This window comes from Podarcis erhardii, assembly GCF_964252035.2.
Source record: "Podarcis erhardii genome assembly, chromosome: 3".
NCBI classification, from domain to species: Eukaryota; Metazoa; Chordata; class Lepidosauria; order Squamata; family Lacertidae; genus Podarcis; species Podarcis erhardii.
In genome coordinates this window covers 73794811-73806912 of record NC_138507.1, presented here as the reverse complement: position 1 = coordinate 73806912, position 12102 = coordinate 73794811, and the positions used below count along the sequence as shown (strand labels likewise).

At 44.1% G+C, this 12102-nt stretch overlaps 1 protein-coding gene across 17 annotated transcripts in view; it reads right to left on the bottom strand.

The window, feature by feature from the left end:
• The window catches only part of AFDN (afadin, adherens junction formation factor), a 90385-nt gene extending 79925 nt beyond the window's left edge, over positions 1–10460 (bottom strand). For 10 of the 17 annotated variants that reach the window (XM_081855778.1, XM_081855785.1, XM_081855789.1 and 7 more), the window contains exon 1: positions 9896–10459. In XM_081855778.1, coding sequence (XP_081711904.1) covers positions 9896–10012 — 117 coding nt within the window. In that variant the 5' untranslated portion in view covers positions 10013–10459. Of the gene's footprint in view, positions 1–9895 lie in introns of all 17 variants that reach the window. The other 7 variants (XM_081855784.1, XM_081855792.1, XM_081855788.1 and 4 more) reach the window with 2 other exon arrangements.
• Positions 10461–12102: the final 1642 nt, after the last annotated feature.

Sequence of the window (12102 nt, the reverse complement as noted above, 5' to 3'; positions counted from 1 at the left end):
TGGCAGGTGGCCCCAAGAAGTTTGCCCCTGAGCTGGAACAAGTTCCCTACCCCTGCAGTAAGATCATTTACTAACTGAAAATGTCAATAAGACTATACTGTGACTAACCCGTATTTATTTATAATTTGAGAAATCAACATACTACAGAACTCAGGTACTGTGGTACCTTGTGTTAAGAACTTAATTCGTTCTGGAGGTCTGTTCTTAACCTGAAATGGTTCTTAACCTGAAGACCAATTTAGCTAATGGGGCCTCCTGCTGCCGCTGCACGATTTCTGTTCGCATCCTGAAGCAAAGTTCTTAACCCGAGGTAATATTTCTGGGTTAGCAGAGTCTGTAACCTGAAGCGTATGTAACCTGAAGCGTATGTAACCCGAGGTACCATTGTAGTTGGATGCCATAAAATAGGAATAAAAGATTACCGGGGGCAGGATGTCAGCAGATGACCCTAATGAGACCCAAAATGACATCTTGGATCTTATTTAATACCTTTGATGATGTGCAGCCCCTGGTTCCACTAGAAAGTTCACAACAGATCCTTGAACTAATAAATCACCTTTGTTTGATCCTGAAGTCCGATATTTCCCCCATTGTTTATTCTTTTACATAGAAAGCTGTCTTACTCCTGTTTAACAGGAGGACAATGGATTTTAGTTAATAAATTTGAAATTTAACATGTTTATATTAGACTGAATTGTGAAAGTTTTTTCTAACTGACATAATAAACTAATACAAAAACCCAATGTATATTTTTCAAGATGATTCTTATGCATCTTAGCAGCAGCAAGAGAAAAAAACAAAGTGGGAGGAAGCTCAGGTAGGTGGAGCAGGATATAGGTTACTACCTGCTGAAGAATTTTCACAATGCTGAAGTATGAGGGATCCTTTTGTCTTGGTCACATTGCTGTTACAGTACTTGTCTTCTAAGATCTAGTGTCAGGACAGGCTATGATATAAATACAATATACAGCCAAGATTTCAATCACAATCCGAGACGGCTCTGGTTGTCCTAACAGATGATCTCCGTAGACAACTGGATTGAGGCAGGTCGGGACTGCTGATTCTTTTAGATTTGTCAGCAGCCTTTGACATGGTCGATCATGATCTTCTGGACCACAGCCTCGCCAACAATGGGGATATAGGGCATAGCCCATAAATGGCTGTGCTCTTTTATCTCTGGTCAGGAACAGAGGGTGATGCTAAGGAAGGAGATATCGTTGCGCCACTCCTTAGTGTGTGGAGTGCCGCAGGGTGCAATCCTCTCCCCGATTCTTTTTAACATCTAGAGGTCCCGGGCCCTAAGGAAATTAGATTAGCCTCAACCAGAGCCAGGGCTTTTTCAACACTGGCTCCAGCCTGGTGGAACACTCTCTCTCATGAGACCAGGGCCCTGCAGGATCTGATTTCTTTCCGCAGGGCCTGTAAGAGTTGTTCCGCCTGGCCTTTGGCTTAGAGTCAATTTTATTCCCTCCCTACTGATTCCCTACTGTTATTCTGATAGATAAACTACAGCAAAGCACATACAACATTTCAGATACACTGGCATCTTACAATCTCTTAAGGTTTCCCATCTTATAAACAAAGATACACAATAGTTCCTTTATTTCTAAGCCCAAAACTTTTACTATTCTAACCACGAGCTCTAGCCTTATAGGTTCAGAAAACTTGAAACATACATTAGTTTTCATAGATTACCAATTTACTTAAAAAGAAGCATCAGTTAGCATCACTCCATAAACATTTTCAAAGTGTGATCCTTTCAATGAATAATTACTAAAAATCAGTCAGGACACAATCCTATGACCCTTTGCAGCTGCCATAGGATATTACAAATCTACCTGTCCACAGGGAGAGAGGGAGGTCCACCTCCAGAGGCCTCCTCAAGATTAAAAGGGTACGCCAAGAGTAGATCTAGGAAGGCTTTGGACCTGAGGGCTCCTATTCACTTGACACAGGAGGGAAAATATGCCAGCCCTGGAGATGGTGCCCTCATTTTCTCTTCATCCACTCTCCCTCACCATCCACCCAGTAATTACAAGTCAGATTTGGCAGTTGCTTTGGCCACAGGTTTTCCCTCCCCCACTCCATTAGGATTGTTCTGCCCAATAATTTCAGGAGTGTCAGGCAATTGTAGAAGTTTCTGCTTGCCAGTAACAATAGGTATCTGAATCTCTGAATCACACATTATCCCTGTGTTTAATCAGTTAGATTAGCCTAGTTTTAAAAAAACAGCAACATCTGATTGATATGCAGGGGAGTCCCAATGTATAAACATCTGCTGCCTATTTTAAAAAGCTGTTATTAGACTTACATATAAACACTATGAATGACAAGCATCATCTTAAAAGACGCATTCACCCCTATGGCGGCTGCTACAACATGCATGCACAATCTGAAAATATAACAAATGTCCTTTTTTACTTCAGAGGAGCTACAATTTCTTTCATATTCACATTTAAAATGATTACTTGATTAACGCTGCAATCTTGCACAGATGTATCCTACACAGACATTTCAGAGAATAAATCCCGCCAAACTCAGTAGAACTTACTTATTTATTTTAATTCATACGAAGATCACAGGGCAGTTCACAAAATAAAAAAACAAAATGAGAGCACAATATACATAACACAAAAAACCCAATATTCACCCCCCAATCATGTTTAAAAGGCCAAAGTACCATCCCCTATAATAGAAATAACTGAGTGATATAAGCAATACAGATCACCAAGGCATCAGCCAAACTCTTACTTCTTAGTTACTAATAATATTTGCATTGAAATGTTATCTTGGGCATAATGTGTAGCAGCACAATTATGAGCTTGTGCTACTGCAGGTAAACAGCAAATCAATGTCTGTGAACCAGGTCAGAGGGGTGCAGGAATCAACCTATTTCTCCAAAAACTTCTTATTAATTTTAGTGAGAAAAGCCTTGTGCCCATCTCTTGGAGCACAGAGCCTATATAATGACACAATAAAGGTAAAGGTACCCCTGCCCGTACGGGCCAGTCGTGTCCGACTCTAGGGTTGTGTGTCTCACTTAAGAGGCCGGGGGCCAGCGCTGTCCGGAGACACTTCCGGGTCACATGGCCAGTGTGACGAAGCTGCTCTGACGAGCCAGCACCAGCGCAGCACACGGAAACACCGTTTACCTTCCCGCTATAAAGCGGTACCTATTTATCTACTTGCACTTAGGGGTGCTTTCGAACTGCTAGGTGGGCAGGAGCTGGGACCGAAAGACGGGAGCTCACCCCGCCGCAGGGATTCGAACCGCCGACCATGCGATCGGCAAGTCCTAGGCATTGAGGTTTTACCCACAGCGCCACCCACGTCCCTAATGACACAATAGAAAGAGGCAAAAGCAGAAAATGGGACTGTTGTGTCACAGTCACACTTTTAGATCTAGAACAAGGGATACAAGACATCCTCTTATTTCATATGCAATATTCAAAAGCGGTGATAGATTCATATAATCAGACTGTTAAATGATAGGCTCTTTGTATCATGTACTGCTTATTGTATGGAATACAATAAAAGCATTCCTCTTTCAATCTTTGATATAGCACTTACATGATGCAAATGTCATGGGCAATCTCAAGTATTTACTTTTAGAGATGATTTTATTATCATTTATGGAATGTATACCCCATTCTTTCAGTTTATTTCTATGTATTTGAATTGCTCAGACTACCTTACAATATTTTTTAGAAGAACATTAAATAGCAAAACATAAAAGAATTCAGGTGCAACAGATAAAAATATATTTAAAATTAGTGCTAATCATATAAAGATCATCAACCCAAACCCTGTGATCATCATGATGCCCCACAAGAGGTCCAAAGGGTGGCAACACAAGAATAAACATCCCCCCCCCTTTTTAGAAAGATACTGGTGAGTGTCCTGCCTACTCCTGATGCAAAACAAGGTACAGTGGTACCTCGGGTTACATACGCTTCAGGTTACATACGCTTCAGGTTACAGACTCCGCTAACCCAGAAATAGTACCTCGGGTTAAGAACTTTGCTTCAGGAAGAGAACAGAAATTGTGCGGCGGCGGCAGGAGGCCCCATGAGCTAAAGTGGTCTTCAAGTTAAGAACCATTTCAGGTTAAGAACAGACCTCCAGAACGAATTAAGTTCTTAACCCGAGGTACCACTGTACATGTTTCAGAAACAAAGAATGTGGGTAGGGGATGTGGAGGCAAGGAAAGGGTCTAAAGAAGATGAGGGAGAAAAGCCAACTCCTGCAGTGTAGACTGTTTGAAAGAATGGCACAAAGAAGACTTCAGGGATGGTTCCAAAAAGCTAAAGAAATGAGGATGTGGTGCACCCTCAGTTATAGGAAAAACCTATCATATTACCTCACTCTCAAAAAGGCCTTTTCACAGAAATCCAGCATAAAAAGCAGTCACCTTATAAAAAATCACTGTTGGTACATATAGCTCAGTACTGCCTACACTGACTGGCAGCAGGTCTCCAGGGTTTCCTGAAGAAGTCTCTCATACCTGTACCTGGAGATGCCAGGGACTGGAACGGTGGCCTTCTGCATAAAAAGCAGATGTTCTACCATGGAACTACAGCCTTTCCTCTGGTTTGGACCAGAATATCATTACCTATGTAGTAGTGTTTCTGAGACAATCCCAAGTGACATCAATTACATGCTATGCCACACAGCAAAAGCCAAGTCATAGGAGCATTTCCACTCCTCAAACCTTATTCTAATAAGGAGGTCTTGCTCTTGATAAAAGAGTGGCAAGCTTGGACTTTTCAAGATGTGCAAAAAGAGTAATGAGTTCAATTATGGTGGAGTATGCTTACCAGCTGACACCATTCCTTCACAAGGGGTGATTTAATTAATGGCTAACTTATAAATGTAACTTGCATTAGATAAGACTTGGGGTTCTGCAACTAATTAGGGCAATTGTAACCTCCTTATTATGGCTGTTACAGGCTTAAATCAGCCCTGGCTTGAACCATAGGGGCTTTCCTCAATGGCTTCACTGCTCAGAGCAAAGTGAAATCACACACATAGCTCTGGGAATGTGAAAAAGTTTCCAGTAAACAAAGGTCCCCAACAACTCCTGAAAATACTTACTGCTATTAATCTTTATGTGAATACATTGCATGGTCCACATGACCAAACATGTGGTCATGTGGGTGTGATTTAGTTTGTTGCAAGTTTTATTTTTTTGAAGGATTCAAGCAGTTGTTTTAACAGCTTTTATCAATAATTTTATTGTTTTGTTCTTTTTGTGAACCACCTTGTGAATTTTTTACAATCAAGTGGTACATAAATGTTGTCAAATGAATGAATAGCATTTATGAAATAAAGTTGTTTCTCCTTAGGCGACCATATACTTGTGATTTCCCCTCTCCCAAAAAACTTTCAATTTATATGCTTGAACATCAAAAATGTAATGTAACACAATGGTGAAAATTCTATAGACCCCATTCTCACAATCAGATAGCACTACCAGCATTCTCTTCTTGACTGGCCATGCACATTTTTCCAGAAGAATAAATGAGAGTAAGGGAAAGGCAGGCTATTACGATAGGCTATGGCATATAAAAGAAGTATTCATATCATAAGAACACAAGAGTCTTGCTGGATCAGACCAAAGGCCCATATTGTCTAGTATCCTGTTCTCATAGTGGCCAACAACATGCCCACACAAGCAAGACCTGAGCACAACAGCATTCTCCCAGAAGACATCTTTATTCAATTATATACTATTTGCTTATATCAGGCTCCACAACCGTTCTGGGTCTGGAAGCACATCACTACATGTCCAGATCTGATTCATGTTATGACATTATCACACTCCCAAACTATTCCTGATTGGCTGGGATCACTCAGGGGTAGAAAAGACTGGCCAAAGAAAAAAGGTACAGTGGTACCTTGGGTTAAGTACTTAATTCGTTCCGGAGGTCTGTTCTTAACCTGAAACTGTTCTTAACCTGAAGCACCTCTTTAGCTAATGGGGCCTCCTGCTGCTGCTGCGCTGCCAGAGCACGATTTCTGTTCTCATCCTGAAGCAAAGTTCTTAACCTGAGGTACTATTTCTGGGTTAGCGGAGTCTGTAACCTGAAGCATCTGTAACCCTAAAGTAGAAGCAGGGCAGGGCAGGTTGCAAACTGTAGCAACATATGACACTCATTGGGGTTCATGGAATTCTACTTATTTTGCCTCTCATGTTTTCTGAGGGCAAGACCCCTGCTTATTCTGAATTTGAATTGTCATTTTTCTGCTCCTGACTTACACAGATCAACACACTTCATTTTCCAGTCAAGGAATAACTCTTACAAGAAAGTCCATGAAAAGATGGAATAAAAAGCAATGCAAAATTTGGGCCCTTATGAACTATATATTACAGAAGTGATTCCCATAAAAGGAATCTGGCTACATTATCTAGTCATTATTGTGAGTCAAATGTACTTCCTAGTAGCATCAAACCATACATCAGCTGTGAACTTACTAAGAGGCATTAGGGAAACCACTTTCAGTCTCAGCCCATCTGCAATATACAGATAATTATGCTTTTCAGACTGTTGTAAGAATTACTGAGGTAATATTTGTAAAACACTTTGAAAACTTGAAGAGCACTGCTCCGGATTGCACATCACACAATTAATAATTTAGTGATGACATCTAAGAATATTCTTTCACTCCTTCTTACTAGTATACAGAGAAAACAGGGCATGATTCCCTGGCTTCATGCCATGTCTATACCTGGGATCATGATTTATTTCATGCCAACAAACTGCAAAGAGTACGCCAATAACAAACCTTGGCTACGTATCATTGTTTCTTGTGAGTGAATTCCTGTTTCGGACATAACACAAATCCAGGGATTATGGTTTGCTTCCTCCAGCACTTGGGGGGGTAGGGGGAGAGGGAAGAATTTAAATTGACCTCTTAGTTGAAATCAAAGTAAATAATTCACCATTCACCTTAGTGTGGCATGCACTATGAATCACTAAATTGTTACTACTTCAGTTTATAACTTAGTTGTTTCTGTAAAATAATTCAGCACTGAACATAATTGTGGAGTCTTCTCTTAAACACCTTTCCGACACCTATCTGGGATATTTCAGCTAAACTATGCTTTCACAACATGCCCATTTTCACAACTTATGCCCAATTAACTGGATACATGATGTTTGCCCGTAGCAGACCAGCAATTATACCACCCATGACATATAAAAGTGTAGTAGAGCATAAATAAAATAGAGCTGTGGGGAAGGAGGTAGCCCCTCTACACAATGAGCAGTCCAGTTGCCACAGTGGTGGAGACACTCCTGCACCACAGTCAGACAGGAGGAGATGGTGGAACCACTGTGAAGGAAGTGCAAGGCTTGTGTGTTAATGACAGTTTGGAGGAAATGAGAAGAAAGTCACAACATGGCTCAGGTGGAAGCCTTACTGGACACACTCATCCAAGAAACATTTCTGTATTGCCAAACCAAAGCTTTTTTAAAATAGTTCAAACATGCACAAAGGCAGTCAGGTTCACCAGAAGTCATCTCATGGCACACCCAACAACCACAACAAAGTTCTGCCTGAACCTGGAATTGTGTGTGTGTGTGTGTTCATTCAAACATGGAAGGTTGATAAAAAAAGCATTATATTGCATTAAAGATGAAGCTTAAAACAAGCTCCATAATAATAAATAATGAAATTAGACTAAGAAGCCATCAGAGGAACATGTAGGTCTCAATGCTCCAGTCAGAAGCATAGATATTTTAGCATTATGTATAGTAAGATAAGAATCAAAATAAGTCTACAAATGACTGAGCCCTGGCCCATTTGACAGGTCATTTTTCTAGTTCTACCAGTCCTATTATCTAAAACAGATTTGAACAGGAATATCACAATAGATTTGAATAGCTAATCTAAGACAACTGGATCTTCAAGCTCCTATGTTGGCAGCTATCAACAACGTGACTGCACAACTCTAACCTGTCATAAAATGAGGAGAGCCAAATGATCAGACATAAAAAGAACTCTAATAACAAGCCACATCCAACTATATTAGTGCTAACACTTTTTGAAATGGAGATAGATCACATACATTTTTGTTTCAGCAGAAGACCATGGAAGGCTTATTATTACATAAAATGTAAATTTAAACACTGCACAAATGTGTAAGGGAACATAAGGGTATTTCCTTTAAAGCTAAAATGAGTTCAGGATCTTTGAAAATAAATCTGAAATAATTCTCTCTAGATGTTAACTATTTAACACTAAAGAAAATAAATCAATTATTCATCACTGGGCTTTTGTTAACAACTAAAGACTAACCGGAGCCAAAATCAAGTGTAAATTTCCTTCTTTTCCTTGGGAACAGGCACATGATCAGCCTCCACCCAATAAGCAGAGAGCACAGTCTTGTTTTGCCAGCAGAGAACAATCTACCTATCAAAACTTCCCCCACACCACCTTTCATACTTAACTCAAGCATACAGACTGACCAGCCAAAAAGAATGTTGACAACAACCTGATGGGGTGTGGCTTTAACTTTTTAAATTTTAAAAAAGTATCCAATCTTTTTCATTAAAAAAAAGTTTTAGTAGGAAATCTAAGTTTTTCCTGTAGAACTTGTTCCCATAATTGTGAAACTTGCTCATAATACTAGTTTTATGAGCATTTTCAAAACCATTCTGCTAATATCATAGGAAAGGAAAGCTCCCCTCCCCTTTTAAAGCTCAGCAGCTCATTTTAAGAAAATTATTTGTGGACAGATGCAACACTTTTTTACAGGTTAGTTTCCAAAATGCGTTCGGATAAAGTAGACGATTTTTGCACTCCTTTATTTCGGTTAGATAATAATTACATCTCTTTTCCAGGTCTTGATCTCTACACCACACCATCCCTTTAAATTAAGAGTAATTCCCTGATAACCCTCCCTCCCCTTTTACCCCGGATTCCTACATAACAAGCCTATTCTTATTCGATACACGCCAATGTTTTCCCCGCCAAACACACACAGAGAAACAAACAAACAAACAAACAAACAAACGCTCCCCTGCGACATTTCCTCCTAAGCCACGATGTTTCAGGGCACGGCAAAAGGAGCAGCCTGTTTCCATAAATGCCACTAGTCCGCGAGACCACTTCGAATCAAAGCAGTACTTTAGTTTGGGGGGGGGGGGGAATCGACGACCAGCGGTGATAGTGAGGATGACCGGGAGGGTTCAGCAAACACTAGCAATCGCTAGAAAAAAAGGCTGAGCCAAGCCCTGGAGGGGGCGGGGTGGGCGAGCCCCGTACCTTGCCGGGCTGGGGGCGCGATCGTAGGAGCTGCAAGGCATGGGGGGGGGGGGAGCTCATATCAAAGAGAAACACGAGAGCAGCGCCTCTTCCTCGCAGGGTGTAAATAGTCAGATTGGGGCGGGGGGAGGGATACTGTCTTTACAAAAGAAGGGAGACACGGCGGGTGCAGGTACTGGAGCCTTATCTCGTCGCCCAGAGCAAATGAGGGCCCGTGCAGGTCGGCCTGCCTGCCTGCTCCGCATCCAAAGGGGATTTTAGGGGGCGCTGGACATAATCTCCCTCCATGTGATCGTGCCAGTGAAGTGGGCACGAGGAAGGTCGGAAGGCAATACTGTAATGAAGGATCTCTTTCCCCGGAGGGGGGGGGCGAGCGGGGGGCTGCCGGGTCCCTCACCTCGGGAAGGGGCGGAGCCTCCCCTCCGCGAGGATGGAGGCGTCTGTAGGAAGCGCCGCCACCGCCGGCCTCACCTCCGTAAGGAAAGGAAGGGAAGGGGGGGCAGTAGCTGGCCGGGAGATATGTCCGTGTGGGGCTGCGTGTGCAGACGTTGATCCCCTCCCCCTCCGCCCGCTTTCGGCTCCGAGGAGGGAGAAAGGGGAGAAAGCCGGGCGGGCGGGCGCTCACCTCGGTGGGGGGGCTGATCTCGAACAGGTCCAGCCGGTTCGCGTTCCAGTGGTTGATGATGTCGGCCAGCTTGCGCCGCTCCTCTTCCCGGCTGCCGCCGCCGCCGCCGCCCGACATCCTCCTCAGCAGCCCTCCGGGGCTCCCGGAGCCAGGAGCTACACGGCGGGAGGGCCGCGCGGAGTTCCCGGCGGATTTGTAAGGGGGCGGAGGGGTCCGAAGGAGGGAGGAATCCGGTGGCTGGTGCCGCCCCTCCTCGCTCTCACCAGCCCAGACTTTGCCCTCTTCTCGCTTGCTGAGGGAAGCGCGGAGCGGCTCCTGGCTCGGTGGCAGCGCTTCCTGTTCGGTAGCGTCTCTCAGTCCTCCACCTCGCGGAAAGCCGTCGCCGCCGCCGCCGCCGCCTCCTCCTTCCCCGCCCCGGTTGTCTCCTTTCCTCCCTCCCCGCCTTTTCTCTCTCTCTCTCTCTCACACACACACACAGAGAGAGGGAGGGAGGGAGAGACACCGTTCCGTGCGCGCGGCCGCTCAGCCGTTCTTTCGCGAGCGCGTCACAAACGCCGCTCTCCTCCTCCTCCCCCCACCCATCCTTCCTTGCGCGCGTGCGCGTGCGTGCCTCCTCTGTGCTTCTAATGCTCGGGTGTCAGGTCAACAGCCCGGCGAGCGCGCGCACGGTGCTCGCGCCTCCTCCTCCTCCTCCTCCCGTTTCTCTCTCCCCCCATGTGTGAGGGGGAAATTAGCAGTTGAGGGCGTTTTGGTTTGAACTAAGCGAGGACGGGTAGAGAGCCGCGCGGTAGCCTGCCGTGGCGGCAAGAACAATGAAGGGTGGCGGCTGAAGGGGGCTGGGTTTGTGCGTGGCGGCGGCGGGCTGCGGAGGCAGGCGCTGGGGAGGATGGCAATCGCGTGAAGGGATTAATTGTTGTTTAGCCATGGTGCTCTCTGGGGACTCAGAAGGGAGGATTGCAGCCTTCCTAAGCGTGTGCGTGTATATAATTATATCCCCCCCCCCAAAAAAAAATGTAAATAAAAGCAGGGTGGAACTTGCTGAAATAAACCCTCTTCTTCTCTGCCTGCGAGATTTTTGGCAAGTCCCGGTCACCCACCTGCAATGCTTCATGTTTAAAATGGGAATAATAGGGAAATCTATACACAGCGAATTGCTATGCAAGTTTTTGCTGGGAAGTAAGCCCCACTATAATAGGCACGGGAGGTTTCTCCTCAGAAATTATGTTTAGGACAGCAGTTTGAAAGTAGGGTTACCCACAATATCTAACTAGATAAGGTTTGAGAAGGTAGTGTTGAAATAGGTCATCTTTGCAGTAATCCTATGCATGCTTATCTGGGAGTTGGTCCCATGGAAATCAGTGTGGCTGCTTTCTCTTAATTCTCTGGGCATAGTACTGCCTTGTTCAAGATCACTTATTAGGAGTAAGGCCCATTGATCGCAGATGGATTGTGCTCCAGCAGCTCTTGTACTAGGACTGGAAGTGTCATAGGGAAATACTTCCCGAGGAATGATAGTACTTCTAAGCACAGGGACCTGGCACAGCCCGGGCAAAGTAGGCCCTGCCAAAGTTGTTGCTTCCTTGCAGAATCCACCAACAGCACTTAGGATGAAAAACTGCACAGTAAGATTCTCTGTTGAGTGACACAAGCGGGAGGGTTGGCATCAGGATATTGTAAAATGCAGTTCCCTGTTCACATTATGTGCTTGTGAGAATGAATAAGCCTGGCTTCTGTCTAAAATTGAAGATTTTGCCATTTCCCCAGAGGACAGCTAAAAAATGTATTAAGCTGATTGAAATAGTTTATCCAGATGCATGGACTACTATTAGGCTTACACTAGTCTGGTGGTGAGAGGCTAGGAGAGATAGCAGGTGTCTTGGAGCAGGGACTGAGTGGAGGTGTACATGGGCACATGCATGCAAACAAGATAAGCATGTAGAGACTTTACAGAGCAGCTGAGAGACTGATTGGTATGGAGAAAAAGCAAGAGAGGCCATGCCCATCAGACCAGTTTGGGGAATGAGTCATCTCTTTGGAGCAAGGGAAATAGATAAAAGTAGGGGGGGAATAGATCTCTGCTCATTGTACAATATTCATCTGTCCTTAGGCAATGTTTTCATACACATTCTCTCCATTCTCATTTGTTTCATAATAAAGCTCTCCAGTTTTGGAACTTGCTTTCCCAGATACCAGAAAAATGCTAAGCT